This window comes from Rhincodon typus, chromosome 37, assembly GCF_021869965.1.
Source record: "Rhincodon typus isolate 14 chromosome 37, sRhiTyp1.1, whole genome shotgun sequence".
NCBI lineage: Eukaryota > Metazoa > Chordata > Chondrichthyes > Orectolobiformes > Rhincodontidae > Rhincodon > Rhincodon typus.
The window spans coordinates 3,677,102-3,697,347 of NC_063368.1; the positions used below are offsets into that span (position 1 = coordinate 3,677,102).

At 39.4% G+C, this 20,246-nt stretch overlaps 1 protein-coding gene across 3 annotated transcripts in view; it reads left to right on the plus strand.

Annotated features, from left to right (window-relative positions):
* Window positions 1–20,246, plus strand: part of srebf2 (sterol regulatory element binding transcription factor 2) — a 56,965-nt gene that overhangs the window by 896 nt on the left and 35,823 nt on the right. For 2 of the 3 annotated variants that reach the window (XM_048617637.1, XM_048617638.1), the window contains exons 2-7: window positions 3,298–3,672; window positions 6,598–6,788; window positions 12,770–12,913; window positions 15,365–15,589; window positions 19,412–19,526; window positions 19,783–19,964. In XM_048617637.1, the coding sequence (XP_048473594.1) occupies window positions 3,298–3,672; window positions 6,598–6,788; window positions 12,770–12,913; window positions 15,365–15,589; window positions 19,412–19,526; window positions 19,783–19,964 (1,232 nt within the window). The remainder of the gene's footprint in view (window positions 1–3,297; window positions 3,673–6,597; window positions 6,789–12,769; window positions 12,914–15,364; window positions 15,590–19,411; window positions 19,527–19,782; window positions 19,965–20,246) is intronic. The other variant, XM_048617639.1, reaches the window with a different exon arrangement.

Sequence of the window (20,246 nt, forward strand, 5' to 3'; positions counted from 1 at the left end):
GGGGGGGGAAGTTACGGTCCTTGAAAAACTATCTATTGATAGATTAAAACCCTTTTCATTTTATAACCTTTGCCCATTTGAACGATGCCTTCAGGGCATGAAAGATATTAAGTATGTAAGTATTTTTTGTGAATTAAAGTCTCTGGTCATCTTTGGAGAAAATACAGATGGGAATGAGGCGGAGTAGGGTGGGAGGAGGCTCTGGAAGAGCACGTAAACTGACACAGACTGGGGTGGTAACTTTTGTGATGGAATCTGGTCTGTCACCTTGAAAACAAACCAAACTCCATCATCAGCATGAATAAGGATATGTGACTTGGTTTACTGTAAAATTTGACGGCTACAGAATTGCATCTGTTATAGTCATAGTATTGCAATTTGTTCTCGCCTTTGATGAGCATTTGCTGATGCAAGCCACGTAGTCAGCTGTAGCTCAGTTGGTTGCCCTGTTGCCTCGTATCACAAATTTCTGGGCTCAAGTCCCACTGCATAGCTTAAATACAAAAATACAGAGGTGACCTTTCCTGCAGATTAAAGATGAGAGACTTGAAACGTTTACCCTACTTTTCTTCTCCATGGATACTGCCTGACCTGAGTTTTTCCACCATTACCTTGCTTTATTCTTGACATATGCCAATAACTCAGGCACAAAGTGAACCTGGGACTTTGTGATCCACATGTAAAATGTTTGCCGACTGGACTTCCAAGAAACTGGATTGCCTGATGTTTTCCTAATGCTGCATCATAACGAGCCTGGAATTAAACCTGTGTTAAGTCTCAGCGAGAGAACTCATTCATTGGGAGACTGGAGGCTAGAAAAAAGGGACATATTTTAGAGATAATGAATCTCCTGCTTTTGGACATGGAGACATTCTTTCTCCAAAGCGTAAGAGTCTGTGTAACATGTTTTCTCAGAGAACAATGGAGGCAGCGTTGTTGAATGAATGTTTTTCAAGGAAGATTTAGACCGTGCACTCCTTCGAGCCTGCTCCACCGTTCAACTGACCATGATTTTGCACCTCTGTGATTTTCCTGCTGAATCCCTGAGAAGAGCTAGATTCTTGACAATAACAAGGGAACCAAAGGATATTGGGGTTTGGGAAGAAAACTTAGCTGAGATTAGAACTGGATCAGTCAGTTCGAGAGGCCAAATAACCTACTACTGCTCTTAATTTAAACTTGTAGAACAAGTAATGTATAAATGTTGAATTTCAACTACAATTAAACTTCTTGGCAACAAAACCTTAGGCTGCAACATTTGATAATCACAAGGGTTAAAACAGAACTACACATACTTTTTCTGGCTAAGATTCTGTGTAGTAATGGGATAGATATTGCTGCTTCTTACCTATTCAAAAGTTGGTATCTGACACTATGTTGCAGTGCCAGCACAAACTGAGACTGACTCAGAATCTGAGGGGTGAGTGTGCTATGACTGACCAAAGACTGCGAGAACATAACAAGCTGCTTGCTTATAAATTCCAGCCTGGAAACCCTAACTGTGCAGACGCAGGTTCACTCATGCCTGCGTAGATAACAGAACGAGACAGTGCTGGTTAGAAAAACATATCTGCCCATGCCAGTGTAGAAAAGCTGTGGAATGAGAACTTGAGCACAAAAAGGACCAGTTCAAATTCTAACACTGTAGAAGAACTCCCTTCTTTCTTGCAGATTTCAAGTTCCATTTTATCCTGCAGCAAGAGATCCAAAACCACTGAAAACACAACATGGATTGTGGCACTTTACGGAAAGATCACCTGCACTGACACCAAGCAGTGGGCTATTGGGAATGATGAGAAAACACCTACTTGAAGAGATTCCATAGATGGTCTTAAAGTGAAGTGGGAGGAATTCCAAAGCTTGGGGACTGGACACCTGAAAGATTGTGGAAAATGTTAGGGCAAAGAGTTTGAGACATGTCTAAAATGATGGTGTCAGCAGAACAAAGAATTCTTTGAAGAGATATGGTTATGTTGCGATTTAAGCACGAGTGTGTGAATTTAATTTTGAGGAAGGAGCTAACTTGGGCCACTGAGCACATGAGTAATAGGTGGATGGCACTTGGTGCGAGTTCAAAACGGGCAGCAAAGTTTTGAATGAGATGCAGATATAAGATGGGAGGCTGGCCCGACAGCTTTGGATGTAAAGGGAACAAAAGTTTGAACATGGATTTCAGTGGCAGATAGTTGCCATGTTTTGGTGTTTAAACAAGAGAAGGGAATGTTTCTGTACCTTCCTGGTTCTTGAGAATAAACTAAACTCCATTATCTCCATCACTAAGTTTTGACAGCCACAACATTAGATCTCAATATGGTTGTTGTATAACAATCTGTTTTCTGAAGTTTTTGAGGAGCATTCACTAATGGAAGCAACGTAGTCAGCCGTATTTCAGTTGGTTGAACTCTTGCCTCAAGTCATGAGGTTCTGGGTTTAAGTCTCACTCCAGGACTTGCATACAAAATGCGGGTGTACGTTGCACTGCACTACTGAGAAAGCGCTGAACTGTCAGAGGTGCCATCTTTTAGAGCCTGCTCTCCCAGGATGTAGATGTTAAAAGATTCCAATGCACCGTTTTGAAGAAAACAGCAGAATTCTCCCTGCTGCTTTTTGTCAATATTTGTTCCTCATTCATTACCATGCGGTGGTTGGTTCGCTGGCCGAGCTCAGTGAGCGAACCAACCACAGCATCCACAACCCGAGCTACAAATCTACTCAAAAACCTCACTCATTGTCAGTAAAAGACTAATTACCTGGTCATTATGTTTGTGGGAGCTTACAGTTTACAAGATGGCTGTCGTGTTTTCTACATTACAACTGTAACTACACTTCAAAAATTCTTCATTGATTTTGAGACATGTCTTGCTTACAGGATGTGTTCTATAGGAATTAGGATTGGGAGTAGACAGTTCAGCCATTCAGGCCCACTCTGCCGTCTGACATGATCATGGTTGATCTTATTGTGGTCTCAACTCCACTTTCCTGCTCCCCATAGCCGTTTAACCTGCTTTTCATCTGAAACATACCTATTTCTTTCTTGAATCTCTTGATTGATTTTGCCTCCAGTGTACACTGGTATAAATTGTTACACATTTAGAAGGAATTTCATTAATAAAAATGTGGATGAAACTTTTTAAAAAAGTTACAAAGTTATCTCACTATTGAGGAAAAAGATTTGCAACAGACAGAACATTATTGCTGTCATTTCATGGTCACTGATACTCAAGAAGAGATTCATCATGACTGAAAATTAAATATGAAAGAATCTGATTCTTATCTTCCTCTGTATTCTTTTTACAGAAATGCTGCAGTTTGTCAATGGCCAAGTTGGAGACTTTCCTGACCTATTTGATGAACAATTCAGTGGTGGGCTGACAGGGTGTGACAAGCTTGATCAACCTCCCATCACCACGCAGCAGCAACCAGTTCAACAAGTACAACACCAACAGCAACAACTAACTCAACAAGCTGTTCAGCCGTCCACATCGTCAACTCTGTCCCAGACTCCATCTGCTTCCCAAAAAACTACCCCAGCACTTCAACCTCGTCCACCAGCACAGGCACAACCTCCACAACAAACGTTCATGATAGCTTCAAATTTTACCTCAACCCCTACACAGACTCGCTTCATCCAGCAACCAGTACTAACCTACCAGAACCAAGGTGGATTTTCAGGTATTCTCGTGCTAGAGCTCGAGTGTGGAGGTGTGTCAGTGTGGTTCTAGATCGCAACAACACAATGGTGGAAGGCTGTTTGCACTTCGTGTAGAGCTTATTATTTACATCTCAGATGTAGGCCTTTCAGCCTAACTCTGTTTTTATGCCTGACATGAATTTCTCCTCATGTTGGCAAACTCCTTTCTCTCTTGTTTCTCCAGCATATGTTTAAATTAATCTACTATTTTCCTCAACCACTCCACATGATAGTGAGTTCTAAATTTTAACCACTCTTTGCATAAAGAAGGTTCTGGTGGTATTATCCACTTTTCAGTGTAGCTAGGTACAAGTGACAATATTAAATAATTCTAAATCTTGAATTCCTTATCGGATTTATTAATGATTATCTCGTATTTATGGTCCCTATTTTTAGACTGATATACAAATGGAAGCTATCTCCTCTACACCTGAACATAATAAAATTATTTTTGGAATGTGGTTGTCACTAGCAAGGCCAGCATGTGTTCCTTATTCCGACTTGTCTTTTCAGAGAGCAGTTAGGAATCGGCTGTATTGCTGTAGGTCATATGTAAGCCAGACAAGGGTGACAGATTCCCTTTCCTCAAGGACATTGTGATCCAGTTGGCATTTTACAATAGCCTGCTGTAACCAATACAGTCAATATTACTGGGACTCACTTTCAACTCAGTTTTAATTAATTGAATTCAGACGCACCAGTGCGATGATGGGATTTGAACTCGAGTCCCCAAAGCATTACGCTGGGCCTCTATTTTAGTCCAGTGACATTATCACAATGCCATCATCTCCCACTAAACGGTTCAGGCTTTTACTTTCCAGATAAAGGAACTCCAACTTGTTTGGCAGTCCTGATAAGAGCTATTAAAAATATCATTTTGAATTTCCTGAGCACAGGATTATTGGTCTTTATGTTAAGACATTTAGCCTAATTTCAATATTGTTGCATAAAAATACAATAATTAACGATGATACATTCTTTTTGAAGTCAATCAGAATGGAATTAGTAAGCAGGGACAAAGTGATGAGTTGCTGGTAAATTCTTGTAGACGATTACAGAGTGGAAAATGACGGACCTGAAAATGAGTCACTTCCTTCTAATTTAGTTTGGAAAGTCATGTGTTGTGCAGGTGGAGACAAATAGCTTTGTGGTTTCACAGAAGTAGAATACATCTTCCCGTCCAGTTTCACTATGGTGTAAGTGTTTGTGTTGGAATGGGATTCTACAGGGGAGAAGGGCTCTTCTGTCTGTTGCCGCACGTAATGGCTGTTTATCGTAGGTAAGCCCAGAAAAAATGTTTGACTGGAAGGACATTCTTCCTGGTTTTCACCCATGCTCACTTTGCAGTGAGACCACTGTTCAGTTGCAAAAGCTTTCTCAAGGTTTCTTGTGACAGTGCTTTTGCCACTTTTCATCTGAACTTTTGCTGATTCTGTTCAAACCTGGGCCTTCTCATATGTGCCTTCGTTACATATTTCATTAGCACTGGAATAACTGCTTGGTAGTACAGAACTTAAACATTTCTAAAAAGAAACCAGAAGTCAGGGCCTTTTGTTTTACATTCATTAGGATTCAAACACAAAGACAGACTTGAACAAAGGGAATACCTTTTTATACAGCATGTGAAGGGGCGCTGATTGGTTGGGATGAAGCAAGAACAACTACTGCTGATCCCTTAGTTGTCAAACTAGGCAGGTGGACTCTGGTCAGGGTTATGCCATTGGAATGCAGCAGAGATTGGCAGTCTCCATGATCCATTTTTTCCCCTCAGAAAAGGTACATTTTATGTATGAATTACCTTTGGCCATTTAAAACAGAGTTCTGTGTATTAAAGTATATAGCTGCCAGCATGCACAAATGCATCAGAAAATCTGACTGATGGCCTTAAATCAGTTTCTGGTGTAATTCTTAAAACAGTCTGGATTATTAATAAATGATTTCCAATAGCAGAATTGCATCTAATGGTAGACATTAAATCTTGAATTTTCTCGGTAGCCTTATGCCACAGTTGGAAACATCTCTTCATCAACTCGATTGAACCTTTTTACCATCATTAAGACCTTTATTGGCTCTTTCCTTTGCCTCCCAAGTGGCCTCAGGGTGATGGATGCACCACATAGAGTGGAGTGGGTTTTGTATCTTTCCAAGGTGACAGCACAGACCTTTTTAGATTTAATGATTCTGATCCTGATCCAGGGAAGAAAAGGAACCCAAATATAACCTAGTAGGAACTGCAGATGCTGGAGAATCTGAGATAACAAGGTGTAGAGCTGGATGAACACAGCAGGCCAGGCAGCATCAGAGGAGTAGGAAGGCTGACGTTTCGGGCCTAGACCCTTCTTCAGAAAGGAGGAGGGACTAGGCCCGAAACGTCAGCCTTCCTACTGCTCTGATGCTGCTTGGCCTGCTGTGTTCATCCAGCTCTACACCTTGTTATCCTAAATATAACCTACCCTGTCTACACTTGTCGGGTCACCAATTATTAAAAATCAAAGCATGGAATTTAAAATGTGGCCAGATCTGCAAATCAGGGTTCGGTTTAACATCATACAAGAGATAACACCAACCCGGTTGGTGAGCATTTATCTGTTAAAGTGATTGAGAACCATAATCATTAACCCGCATTACTACTTTGTGATTTGTGAACCTGGACTTCTTTTTATTCCATTGCCACAGCGTGCTTTCCAAGGCATATGTGACCACTCATGCTTCCCACCAAAATTCACTACCTCATGCCTAAATTGAAATTAAGTTGCCCATTAAGCATCCATTCCGCAAGTTTATTGAAGTCATTTGTGTTTTGGATAGATTTTTGTTTCAAGTGCATGAGAGAGAAACATGGAGTGTTGTGATTGCTGCTGTTCATAGCCCAAGGTTTACTTATTTTAACCTGGATATTTTAACAGTTCTTCAACCTCAGATACAGAACCTGGTCACTTCCCCGCATGTCCAGCCAGTTGCATTTCAGCAGCAGGTACAGGGTCTGTCCACTCACAGGATGCTTACTTCAACCACCACTGTGGGCAACATTCAGACACTGACTCCAGGCACTACCACTACTGTTCAAACGCTCTCGCCACAAGTACAGCAAGTACCTGTAAGTATGTATTTACTTAAAATTAACCAAATTCATTTTCTTGATTTCTCTATCTCCTATCTCTCAAACTAATAATACTGTTTGGAAATATTCTTGTCAAAAGGTAGAGCATGATGGTTTCTGAGCTGGTGCAACCATGGAAGTACAATATCAAGGAAGACAATTGGCCCAGGATGTATGATGTCAATTTAGAAAAATTCAGAGGCTTCAGAGCTGAGAGATTGGCTGTTGGAATCAGTGTAAAGTCCCTTCTGAAAGAAATATAGCTGTGAGCATGGTTTCATTCTAAAAACACCCAAGTCTCTTCCTTTAGTGCCAAAAAGTACCTTTTGTGGAATGGAGATTTTTGGCTGCCATTCAATAGTCAATCAAATATCATGCTTTAGAAATAATTGTACCTTGTCATATTTTGTGTAGCAGTGATGCAAGTCAGCTTGCTTTTCACAGGTAATGAAGTCTTTTATTGGAGTTAACCAATTTCCTGCATTATGCACCAGCACAAGGAAACGTAGTCAGTGTATTTAAGGACTTGAAAGTGGATTCAGAAACAAAATTCTCCCAATTTTGCAATTGCTACCATATTGGGATAGGCTACAAGCAATGAGGAACAGATCCATCAAATGTAGAGGAATTGTAAGAATGAACAAAGTTGTGGTGATGAGTGACAGATGACATGTAACATGGGCAAATGCAAAATCATGTCATTGACTATGCACAATAGAATGGGTTGTACAAATTAAATGGTATTCCAAGGGCACAACACAGCAGAGGGATCCTGAATTTATCAGCATATTGATGGCAGTAGAATTAAGAAAGTATAGGAGTATGGAGGAGTACAGCATAATTCTTCAAAACTGAGTTTGTGAGCAATGTTGATCCAGCCCTACCTGAGACTGATGTAGAAATGTTTCTCGCATTTATTTTGGAGTATAACATTATATCCGTGGGCATTCATAGAATGTAGCAAAATGAAAGTCCATTCAGCCAAACCAGTCCATGTGGTGTTTTTGTGAGCACCTCCTACCATAATCTGACTTATCTAGTTTTATTACTTGGCAAATGCAAAACCCTGGAGTCAAGTGATCGCCTCCTTGCTAAGGTTTAAAGTGATTAGTTGTCTACTTAGTCTCTAGAGGTGAGACTCCTTGGTAATGTGCAGCATTGATTGCTTATGTCACTTCAAGTGCTTAAGTGAGAGGACAGTATACATTAGCTGTACAGGGACCCCATTACCTTGATAAGCAAGATTACTCTTGTCCTGGTACATCAAAGCCTGCTGTTTAATAAATAAGCTCTGTCTCAACAAACTTGAGTGACTTCTCATCTACCTCATTCCTTGATCCAAAGATGACTGCTGGTAGATCTTGCTCAGAAATGTTGCTCCACCAACTTTATTATTTAACCAAATCAACGTAACCTACTGTTCTCTTTTTCCCCATGTGTTTGTTAGTTTCTTCTTAAGTGTACCTATGGAATTCATGTCAGTTACACCAGATGATATTATCAGCGCTTTCTGGGTGGAAATGTTTCTCCTAAATTCCCTTTGAGTTTCTGCTATGTCAAATACTTTCATTATTGTAAGAACCTCTACCAGCCTTCTCTTTATCCAAAGAAAAGGCACTTCTTCGTCAGAAATGTGTGTGATCAAAGCTATGTGCTTCACCAAGATATTTCAGCTCAATTCTGGAAGTGAAGAAAGAGAATAGAGGAATATGAAACCATGAATATGATACTTGTGATTGGTTGTGTGGGCAAAAGTTTAGCTTGGCTGAATGCATGTTTATTATTATTAACAACTTATACAGCACCTTCTAACCTAATGAAACACCCCAGGACTTTTCACAGGAGTATTATTGAACAAAATATGGCACAGAACCACAAAATTAATCTCTTAAAAGAAAAGAAAAAGAGGTACAGAGGCAGGAAGGTTTGGGAAGAGAATTTCAAGCAGATATCCTGGAGGGTTAAAGAATGCTTCAGAGAAAGGAAGGGATGAGGCCAAGGAGGGATTTGAAAACCAGGGTGAGAATTTCAAAATTAGTGCATAGTTTGACTAGGAGCAACTATATGTCAACGATCACATGGATGATAGATGAATGGAACTTGGTGCAAATTAAGACAGGAGCAGCAGAGTTTTGGAGACCTTAACTTTACAAGTAGTAGAACGTTGGAGACCAGCTAAGCGTGCAGTGGAACAGCCCAGCCGAGAGGTAACAAAGGATTGTATGAGGTGGCAGAGGTGAATGCAGGTAATGTTAACTTGGAAAGCAGTTCTAATGATGGCACTAGTATGTGGCCAGAGTCCAATGGTTTTTTTGTTTTTCTCTCTTACCGTGTTCAGTTGCCTTCCTTCACTTTGCCTTGGCCTTCAGTGACCATAACAACTATCATTGATTATCATAAAAACCTTTATGGTTCAACAAGAAGCAACAGCTGAACACACAATGGGAATCATCAACCCAGAGATGTTAAAGCTGAAAGACAAGCATCTTACTCTAGTCAAGAGATAGACAGCCTCATATTTTTGCATATAAGTGCTGTTGGAGGAAGTGCTGAAATGATGTCCTGAAAGCATCAAGGATGAGAGACAACAAGGTGCAGGGCTGGATGAACACAGCAGGCCAAGCAGCATCATAGGAGCAGAGAGGCTGACGTTTCGGGCCTAGACCCTTCATCTGTTGCTGTAAGAGTATTGGGCATACAGAAATAAATTAACAGCCCAAGCTGGCAACTTGTTCAAAGGAAATTGAAACATTATCTCTAAGGAGATGAGAAGGTCCTGAGGTGTATTCATATAAAGGAATTTTTAAAATTTATTATTTATTCATGGGACATGGACGTCACAGATTGGGCCAGAACTTAGTTCCCATCTCTAGTTGCCCTTAAGAGCAACTTTAACCTATTGAAACATCCCAGGGTGCTTCACAGGAGCATTATTAAAGAAATATAACACAGAACCACAAAATGAATCTCTTAAAAGAAAAAAAATTGTGAGTTGCCTTCTGGAACCACTGCAGTCAATTTGCTAACCCACAATGTTCCAGAATTTTGACCCAGTAACAAGTCAGGATGATATGTATCTTGAAGAGGAACTTTCAGGTGGTGATATTCCCATGTGTATGCTGCCTTTATCCTTCTTGATAGTGGTGGTCATGGGTTTGGAAGGTGCTGTCTCAGACACTTGGTGAATTTCTGTAGTACATCTTGTGGATGGTACGCACTGCTGCTACTGAATATTGTTGACAGAGGGAGAGAATTTTTGTGGATATGCTGTCACTTGCTTTTGTCCTGGATGTACCAAGCTGCTTGAGTGTTATTTGAGCTGCACTTATGCAGGCAAATGGGGAGTATTCCATCATACACCCCTGACCTGTGCCTGTAGGTGATTGACAGTCTTTGCATCAGAAGATGAATAACTTAATGCAAGATTCTTAACTTCTGACCTGCTCTCATAGCCTGATTGAGTCTAGTTCTGAGGAAAGCAGGAGATTGCTCTATTGACCAAGCAAAGATAATGAGGTTATGATCAGTCAGTGCAGTACTTGTAATACAAGCAAGCTAAAGAACCATTAATGAGCCTTGCAACACTTGTAAGACTTTGAAAGCAAGTTTGGGTAAATATCTGATCAAACACAAGAAGGAACATGGTGGCATGTGCTTGAACCAGGACAAATAGAAATGGTTTAATGATGGACATTTTGGAAGAGAAGCGAATTACTGTGAAACAGATCATGACCTAATTTCTGATGCAAGATCTGTTTTAAGTTATGGGTATATTAAGTGCTGTTGTCTTTTAACACTCTTCAATTAATATTGTTTTCCTTAGTTCTACAATGCTGTAGTTTGCTCAGCTTTCAAAAGTAAAAATGCTTTACATGCAGTAGTGCTTTGCTGTTATTTGGTTTATTTATAGTCATGTGTATCTTGTTACAAAATACAGTGAGGACTTATATTGTAGATGACTATTATTGCAGTGAATGATGTTGGGATGGCCTTTAACAGCAGTTATCTGATGCATTTGAGTCAGCACCAGGGTAGATGTTTCCTAATCAACATATTCAGAGATGTTGCTACACACTTCTGGAACAGGTGGAAAATGAAGCAGGAGGCCAGGTTGAGAGGTAGGGATACTACCACTGCACTGCAAGAACCCTTCAGCACAATCTACAACCTACCTAAATTAGATACTGCTGAGCTCATAGATTTAGTTTTGGAAAGTGACATTTGTGATTCTTTTATCAAATAGAGCTTTCATTATTCTTTGATTCTGTGCTATTCTGCTCTAATTTCTTGTTCCTGTGTATGGAGTACAGATGTAGTGGATGCGGTCGTTTAAAAGACATTTGATGTGCCCCTTGAAAGGCTTCAATTTTGCTAATTTAGTCTATGACAAAATGGCCAGTGGCAATTTGAACTTGGGTCCTGGAGTGGAATTTGAACCTAGGATTGTTTGACTAGGATGTAAGATTATACCAATTAATACCTCAAATAACTGCTAAGAGTTTAACTGATGTGATTCACTTGTTCAAGATAAATAATTTGCTACTGGAACTCCCTTTTTTGACAACTTAGCCGCTGGTATCTGTGAGCTGTATAATAGCAAGTTGGGCTGTTTTCTTTAGAGTTTAGAAGAATGAGAGGTGATCTTATATGAAACAGAAAAGATTGTGATGCGGCCGGACTAATGCTTGCTGAGATGATTTCTCCCCTTGTGGAGAAAATCTCGAACTAGTGACACATGGTTTAACAGTTACGGATCTCCCATTTAACACAGATGTTTTTTTCCTGCTGGTGTTTAGTCTGTTGATTTCTTAACCCAGCGAGCAATAGAGGTTGTGTAATTGAATATATTCAAGGCTGAGGTAGACAGATTGTTAATTCATATGGGAGTCAAGAGTTATGGGGAACAGGTGTTTAGCTGTGTAATTGTCTTATGGGCCTTAAAATTAGGTGCAGCTACTTGAGTCTGTTATGCTATTTCTTAAGATTGTGGCTCCTGCTTTCTTGTCTGCTCCTGTTCCCTTTGATGCCCTTGTCACTCAAAAACGGGAAGCAGGCTTGATTGGCTGAGTAGCCTGCTAATTCTTGTGTGCTTCTCCAGATGATGCAGTTGACCTTGTGAATGTGGTCATTCAAAAGGTGTTGGTTCAAGTAACATTTAATAATAAACTGGCTAGCAAGATCAAAGCCTGTGAGGCAAAAAGTTTGGTGACTGCTTGAATAGAACTCTTGATGTGGAACTTAAACCTAGGACTATTTGATTAGTATGTGAGATTGTTGCCAACTAAAATAAGTGAACACTGCTTTGATTTTCTGTTTTATTATGTCTTCAAGAGCTTGACACAAGGACTGATGTTGCAAGTGCTTCTGCAGTTTTCTGTTTATTACAATGTAAATTATGTTATTAAAAATATGTTCCAGTGTTCTGTTTTTGTACTGCATGGGAATGTAGCATCTTAAAATGCTGCCCTTTCCATCCTCACCTCTGCCACATTGAGTTAGTAAAAGCTAGATTCCTGCCTCAGGAGAAATTTTACTTTTTAAACACATCCGTCTCTTGAAGAATCCTGAGAACCTCAACTTGCCAAAGCTGAATGTGTTTATTGTTGCTGAGTTTGGAGTCCAACAAAGTTATCATTTAGAGAGTACAAGGTTCAGAATCTTCCACAAGTTACGGAATTTCATACTTTTCAATATAACCAAATGAGTAGTAATCTTTTGCACTACACCTCTGCCAGTCCCTCAAATTTTCCTGAGTTGGCAGTGTGACCTAAACTTGGCAAGAATAGTTTTCAGTCCATCATTTAACTGTTAAACTGCAACTGGTTACTTACATTTTTTTTAACCAGGCATTAGATTCTGTTCTCATTTGTGAAATCAGCTTTATTTCTCATAACTTTTGAACAACAAGTATTTCAATTGTTAATTATATTGTTGCCTTCATGTTTTGTGACAATCGGGTGCGTTTTATTCTATTCTAGGTGCTGGTGCAGCCACAACTCATAAAGACAGACTCCTTGGTCCTAACAACTTTGAAAGCTGATCGCAACCCAGTCATTGCAGCAATGCAGAATCCAACCATCACAACCCTGGCCACTCCAATGCAGACAGCTTTACAAGTCCCGGTATGTTCAGTTCAGAGATGAGTCATTAATGCAAGTTCAAATGAAAGTGTTGTTTCTTTTATTGCATGGTTTGCTTTAGAACCTTTATTCCATATATCTACTTTCTGATGGATATGGGACTCTAACTAAACCTTGGAGTTCAAATGGTGCAAATAACTTGTTTGGAAAGAATTTTTCTATGGAGATCACCAGTGACTTAGTCAATGGACTGATTTGAAAATTCAGCTCCCAATTATTGAGTTAAATGGTCTCAGTTGGGTGAGCAAGATGATTGTAGTCAGCTGCATAATCACCAGCTTTGGCAGGGGAGGAATCAGCTCATTTGTGTTCCAGAAAAGCACATGGGGTTGAGTTTAGTTTACTAACATGGGTAGGGAACTGGTTTAAAACAAGAAGCAAAGAGTAGGAATAGGCAGGTCTTTTTCTGAGTGGCAGGCAGTGACTAGTGGAGTATCACAAAGATCAGTGCTTGTATCTCAGTTATTTACAGTACACTAATGATTTAGCTGGGGGAACTAAATGTATCTCCATGTTTGCAGATGACACAAAGCTGGATGGCAGAGTGAACTGTGACGAGGGTGAGAGATGCTTTAGAGTGGTTTTGGGCAAGTTGAGTGAGTGGGCAAATGCATGACATCATAATGTGGATGAATGTAAGGTTATCCACTTTGGTCGCAAAAATAGCAAGACAGATTAACACCTGAATGGAAAGAAATTGGGAAGGGGGAGGTACAATGAAATTTGGATATCCTTGTACGTCAGTGGCTAAAAGTAACCTCGCAGGTGAGCAAGTAATGAAGAAGATACTTGATATGTTGGCATTCATAGTGAGCGGTTTTGAGTACAGGATCTTGTTTTGCTGAAATTATACAGGGCCTTGGTGAGTCCATACTTGGAGAATTGTTTGCAGTTTTACTCTCCTTATTTGAGGAAAGATGTTCTGGCAATGGAGGGATAACAACAGAGGTTTACCAGACTGATTCCTGGGATGGCAAGACTGACGTATGAAACGGCACTGGTTTGGTTAGTGCTATATTTACTGGCATTCAGAAGAATGATGGGGTTTCTCATAGAAACCTCAAATTCTAAAAGGGCTAGAACAGGATTAACACAGGAATAATATTTCCGATAAGTGGGGATTCCAGAACCAAGGGTCATTGTCAAAAGTAACAGGGTAAGCCATTTATGACTGAGAAGAGGGGAAATTTCTTAATGCAAAGTAGTGAGCTTGTGGAATTCTCTTCTATAGAAAACATTAGAGGTTGAAACATTGAATGTTTTCAAGTAGAAGTGATCAGTCAGCTTATTGAAGTACTATAGTCTATGCAGTTTAGGATGTGGAGGGAGTGCTAGAAATTTTGACCCAATGGGATAAACGAATGGGGGATAAATATTCAAATCCAAATGTTGAGACATGGAAGTGGTAGAGTTCATCTGCGTCCATTACCCTGATCCTTCTACATGGTAATGGTTGTTTGTTTGTTTGTAGGGGTGAGTTTGGTGCTGTTTAAGAAACCATAGTGTATTACTGCAGTGTATCTTGTAGATAGTATACATTGCAGCCACTGTGTACTGGTGGTGGGAGTAATTTTTAAAATGTCCTCCTTTTTGAATATTTCAAGCCATTAGGAAAAGTCATTGGCTGGTGAAATCTTCAGACCTAGCCATTTTTTTTTGTCATTGAGACGTTGAACTAAAGAAGCAAGTGTAACAGAATTGAAAATTGAGGTGTATGAGATTGAGGGGCGAAAGCAGGGTGGATAGAAAGCAGCTGTTCCTGTTAGTTGAAGGGTCAGTAATGAAGGCATAATTTTAAGGTGCAGATCAGGAGGTTCAGAGAGTATTTGAGGAAAACTGTTTTCATCCAGAGTGTGGTGAGAATCTAGAAAGCATTGCTTGGGAGGGTGGTTAAGGTGGGAAATATCATAACCTTTAAATAGTACATTGTGGAGCACTTGAAATGTCCATCACATTCAAGTCTCTATACCAGTACAGGAAAGCAGGATTAGTGCAGGGATATCAATGGGCTGAAAGGCTTCTTCTGTCCTGCATGACTCTAACTCTATTTTGAAGAACATTTTTTTTAAAAAGTGTTTTGCCTATTTTCAACCCTTGTAATAGATGGAGCAGTATTCACAGTGCTTTCGAGATCCAACAGAGCTCAAAATCCTTTATCATATTTTCTGATGTCACGTTGCAACATGAAAGAGAGTTGCAGTTGGAAACATAATTTCTCGAGCTACCCTTTCTATCTGTTCTGATTCTTTCAGAAAACAAAGGTATAGGGGTCAAATTGCCTGGATGAAGTGTCATGTAATGTGGGAGGGACCTAAAATGGAGGCCAAAAATGATGGTTTTTTAAAAGCTTATTTTAAAAAAAAAAACTGTAAAGTTTGTTAGATCTTGTGTACGTGGATCAGTGGAAAATTACTTTTAACTTTTTCACCTCAGACATTGGTAAGCAGTAATGGAACTATTTTGACAACTGTGCCAATGATGGTTGGACCTGATAAGGTTCCAATCAAGCAGATTGTTGGGAATGGAAAAGCCCCAGTGGAGGGGCTGAAGGAAGGTGAGAAGAGAACAACTCATAATATCATTGAGAAGCGATATCGATCATCCATTAATGATAAGATCATAGAGCTCAAGGATCTTGTGATGGGAACAGAAGCTAAAGTAAGTCACTTTTATGATTTTTTTCATTCAGAATATTCTATGTAATGGTGTGTTATATTCCTGAAGGTCACTGCTCATAAGAGTTAAAGGAAGAAAATAGTATACCATGAGCGACAGTCATATATATTTCACGCAGCAGTTTGTGATTCATTCATTGTTCCAATTAACGTTATTTATTCACTTATCCTTGGTTTTGGTAGACATCTGTATTAGAGTGCTGTAGGAATTTTTTAAAAATCAGGATATTTGGGGTTTAATCTCTAATTTTCATATTTGTTGATAAGATTACTTGGTTTTTGAAGGACAAGTGATAATATAATTGACCTCAGCATCTGGAGTTGACAAGTTGAACCATGATTCAGAACATTATCAAAGTTTATATGCAAGTATGTTCAGCAGTAACTGAAATCAAGTTATTGTGATGATATCAGATCTATTTACATTCACACATGAAGTACAGCTTCTTTGGCATATTTCAGGTAGCTCATCAATGCTGAGCAAGAGGTGATAACTTCCGAGCATGAGGCAAGCAATAATAAAATCATTAAAGTTTAGTTACAGGGCTTGCTCACTGCTATTCTTAATCTATATTAATTAACTAGACTGAGATGCACAAGGCACAAATTTCAAAATCTGTCGGTGACACAAAACAAACATCCTCAACTGTGAGGATAGACTTATGGATGGCACAGACAGGCAAGTGTAATTGGCAGACCAGTGCCAGCTTAATTTAGAAACAGAGACCTGAGTGGACGTGCACAATTGTTGAAGAAAACAATTTAAAAAAGTATTTGGGATCCTGAGCTTCATGAGTCAAGGCAGAGAGTATAAAATCAGGCAAATTATGATGAACTTGTATATACTAGCTCTGCCTCATCTGGAGTAGCATGTTCCTTTCTAGGAACCACATTTCAGGAAGGGTGGGAAGGCCTTTGAGAAAATGGTTCTGGGGTAAAGGAATTCAATTATGTGGATAGATCACAGAAACTGGGGTGACTGTCTTTGGAGAAGCGAAGAGAAAACTTGAGTAAAGGCATTGAAAATTATGAAGAATCAAGACAAAATAGTTCGGGAGAAATTAGTCCCACTGGTGGAGAATTGAGAACCAAAAGACAACAATTGAAAATGAATGGAAAAATTACCAATGGTGACATGAGGAAAGCATTTATGTAGCTATGTCTAAAACCTTGAATGTGTTGCCTGAGAATGCAGTTGGGGCAGATTAAATCATGACTTTCAAAAGAGAATTGGATAATTAATTTGAAGAGAAAACCGTTGCAGGAGAGGGGAACTGGCTGACTTTTTCCCCCGCAGAGAGTTGGCTTGGCCTCAACAGCCTTTTTCACTTATGATTTATTTTCTTTATTCATGGCATACAGGCATTGTTGGTCAGCATTCACTACCCATCCCTCATTACTCTGGAGAAAGTAGTGAGCTTTGATCTCAAATTGTTGGTCAAACTTGGGATGTGAGGACAACCACAATACTGTTAGGAGGGGAATACCAGGCTTTTGTTTCAGTGACAGCGAAGGAATGGTGATATAATTCCAAGTCAGTATGGTGTGTCACTTGGAGGAAATCCACACTTTGCAATTTCCAATCCTGAAGTTGATAAATGACAGGTCCTATGAACTATAAATCAGTTCAATGTTGTTGCTCTCAATGGAATCAAACCTTTTAAAAAAATTTATTCTTGGGATGTGGATGTTGCTGGCAAGGCTGGTGTTTATTGCTCTTGAGAAAGTGCTGGTGAGTGCCTGCCAGACCTGCTGGTTTCTGTGGTGTACGTGAACCTACAGTGCTTTAATGGAGGCAGTTCCAAGATTTTAACTCGGTGAAACAAAGGAATGACTATTTTCATGTTTAGGTGGTATGTGACTTGGATGCAATGGTGTTCTTGCCTTTGATATTTCTCTTTCTTGCATCCCACATCCCACATCCCGTCTGTATTTGACCATCAATACAAGTTACATGATGAAGGCTTTTAAATTTATTTATACATCATTGCATGGGGAGAGCACAAATTTCATTGTTAAAAAATAAATTGCCAATGAAATGAATGGTCAAATTAACTATACCAGTCTGCCGTGGTGACTGTTTATAAGGTAGCTATAATTTTGATTCTTTTTTGTTAAAATCTTTTTAAGAAAGAATTAGTGCTAAGTTGGTTTTATAATAAGGTAGTTGGAGCTGTCAGAACTTGTATTTGCATGGTGATTTTAAGAGTAAAATGTCCCAAGGCACTTCAGACGAGGATGATCAAACAAAATTTGACACTAAGCCACAGAAAGAAATATTTAATGCAAATTAACCAAACATTACTATCACTCATTGCTGCTTGTCTCCATTTTGTGTGGTCAGCAGTGTAACAAATTTCATTGAGCAAGACCGAAGCTTGTGTTTAAGAAATAATGTACTGGCATTGGAGACAGTTCAAAAGGGATTCATGAGACTTATTTTTGGGATAAATGGAGTTGACTTATCAAGAATAGATAGACAGGATAGGCTTTTGTTCATTAGAGTTTAGCAGAATGAGGGGTGATCTTTAGATATCGAGAAGTTCATAGAATCCCCATAGTGTGGAAGCAGGCCATTTGGCCATTCGAGTCCACACCAACCCTCCAAAAAGCATCCCACTCAGACCCAAACACCCTACATTTTCCCTGAAACCCTGCACGTCCCTGCATACTAATTTAGCATGACCAATCCACTTAAGCTGCATATCTGTGGGAGGAAGCCGGAGCACTCCGAGGAAACCCACACAGACAAGGGGAGAATGTACAAACTCCACACAAACAGCAGTGCTAACCACTGTTTCCATTAGCAGAGGAATCTTGAATAAGAGGGCATAGTGACAGAATAAGCTCAGATGTGAAGGAATTTCTTCCCTTGGAGGGGAGTTAATATCGGGAATCCTTTGTCCCAGAGAGTGTGGAGGCTAGATCGCTGCAAGTTTTTAAGAGGTATGTGAATTTTTGAAATTTCATGGAATTGAGAGCTAAGATGAAAGAGGAGTTGAGGCTTGGGACACATCAGCTATGATCTTGTTAAAGGGCTGAATGGCCTACTCTTGCTCCTAATTCTTATGTTCTTGATCACAAAGATCCAGCATTCTCAGTAATGGTTTTCTTTTGCTGAGGACAGTTTAACTCTGTTGTCAAGTCAGGAGGATGTTTGGTGTGTAGCAGTAATGGTCATCAAATAAATAGACAAATGGTTAAAAATATTTAAAATCCTTCACTTTGAATTGCAGTTTTTAGATAGCAAAATAAATGTATTACTGTGTTGTGGTGGAGGCCAAAATAAAGAAGTGTTTTTTTTAAATTCTTAGAAATAGTTTCTTTTAACTATTGTGGAAAATTTGACATTCCTTGAATACATAGTTAGTCTTTCAGGGTGTTTAGGAATAATTATGAAGTTAGTTTAAAACGTGGTCATGCCTTCATCAACAAGGTGCAGCTTTTTCTAAGAATTTTTAGAGCATGACTGACATGAATTGCAGAGGGACTTTCAGTCTGAAAGAACTTTTACAGGGTATTCTGTGGAGTAGAGTAGTCTAATGGGCAGCACCTTTTCAGTTTCCATGTCATTAGCACATGTCCAGTATCTCAAAATTGCTCTCAGTTCCATTGAAACTATGTAATGAATGGCCATTTTACTGCAATAAAATCTGTGCCAATGTACATCATAATGGCCCAGTTGTGTGAAATGCACTATACTAATTTATGCCTATCATTCTCCAGAAAGTACAGTTTCAATGTGCCATGTACTGTTAAATTTGAATGGAAATCTAGGTGAACCCTACCATGCCATATTTTGTAGATGAACAAATCTGGAGTGCTGAGAAAGGCCATCGATTACATTAAATACCTGCAACAGACCAACCACAAGCTACGACAGGAGAACATGGCATTAAAAATAGCTAATCAGAAAAACAGTAAGTAGTGCTAACTTTTCACCACCAGTAGGTTCCCATTTTTGTACAGTTTCTAATGTACAAGTAACAGTGCTGGCCTTTAATACCCTCCTTTTTTGCAATTGGATTCGTCCTTTTACACACTTACCTGTTGAATACTACCGATACTTAAGTTAACTCTTGTTCAGAATGATGCTTTCAGGTGCGTTGATGAGTAAATGTTAGATGTCAAATTTACAAATAAATTGACTTCTTTTTCCCTTTTACCCATTTACAGAGGGCCTAAAGGCACCAGAGATTTCCAGCCTTTTAGACGTTGATGTTGACCTCAAGACTGATGACTTCAAATCACATTTGTTGATAATGTCACCACCACCTTCAGATTCTGGCTCCCCAGGCACTTTCTCACCTTGTTCCATTGATTCAGAACCAGGAAGCCCTCTCCTTGAAGAAGCTATGGTAATAGCAGTTTATATTGCTGTAATTTCTGTATGTTTTTACTTAATCAATATCTCATTGACATTAATGCTATATTATTGAAGATGTTATAACTTTTTTTCAAAACTTGTTTAAAGACAAAATCTTAGCATTCCAAAGAGAGATTTACATGTTCAGAGATAATAAGAACTGCCGATGCTGGAGTCAGAGATAACACAGTGTGGAGCTGGAGGAACAGAGCAGGCCAGGCAGCATCAGAGGAGTAGGAAAGTTGACGTTTCGGGTCAGGACCCTTCTTCAGAA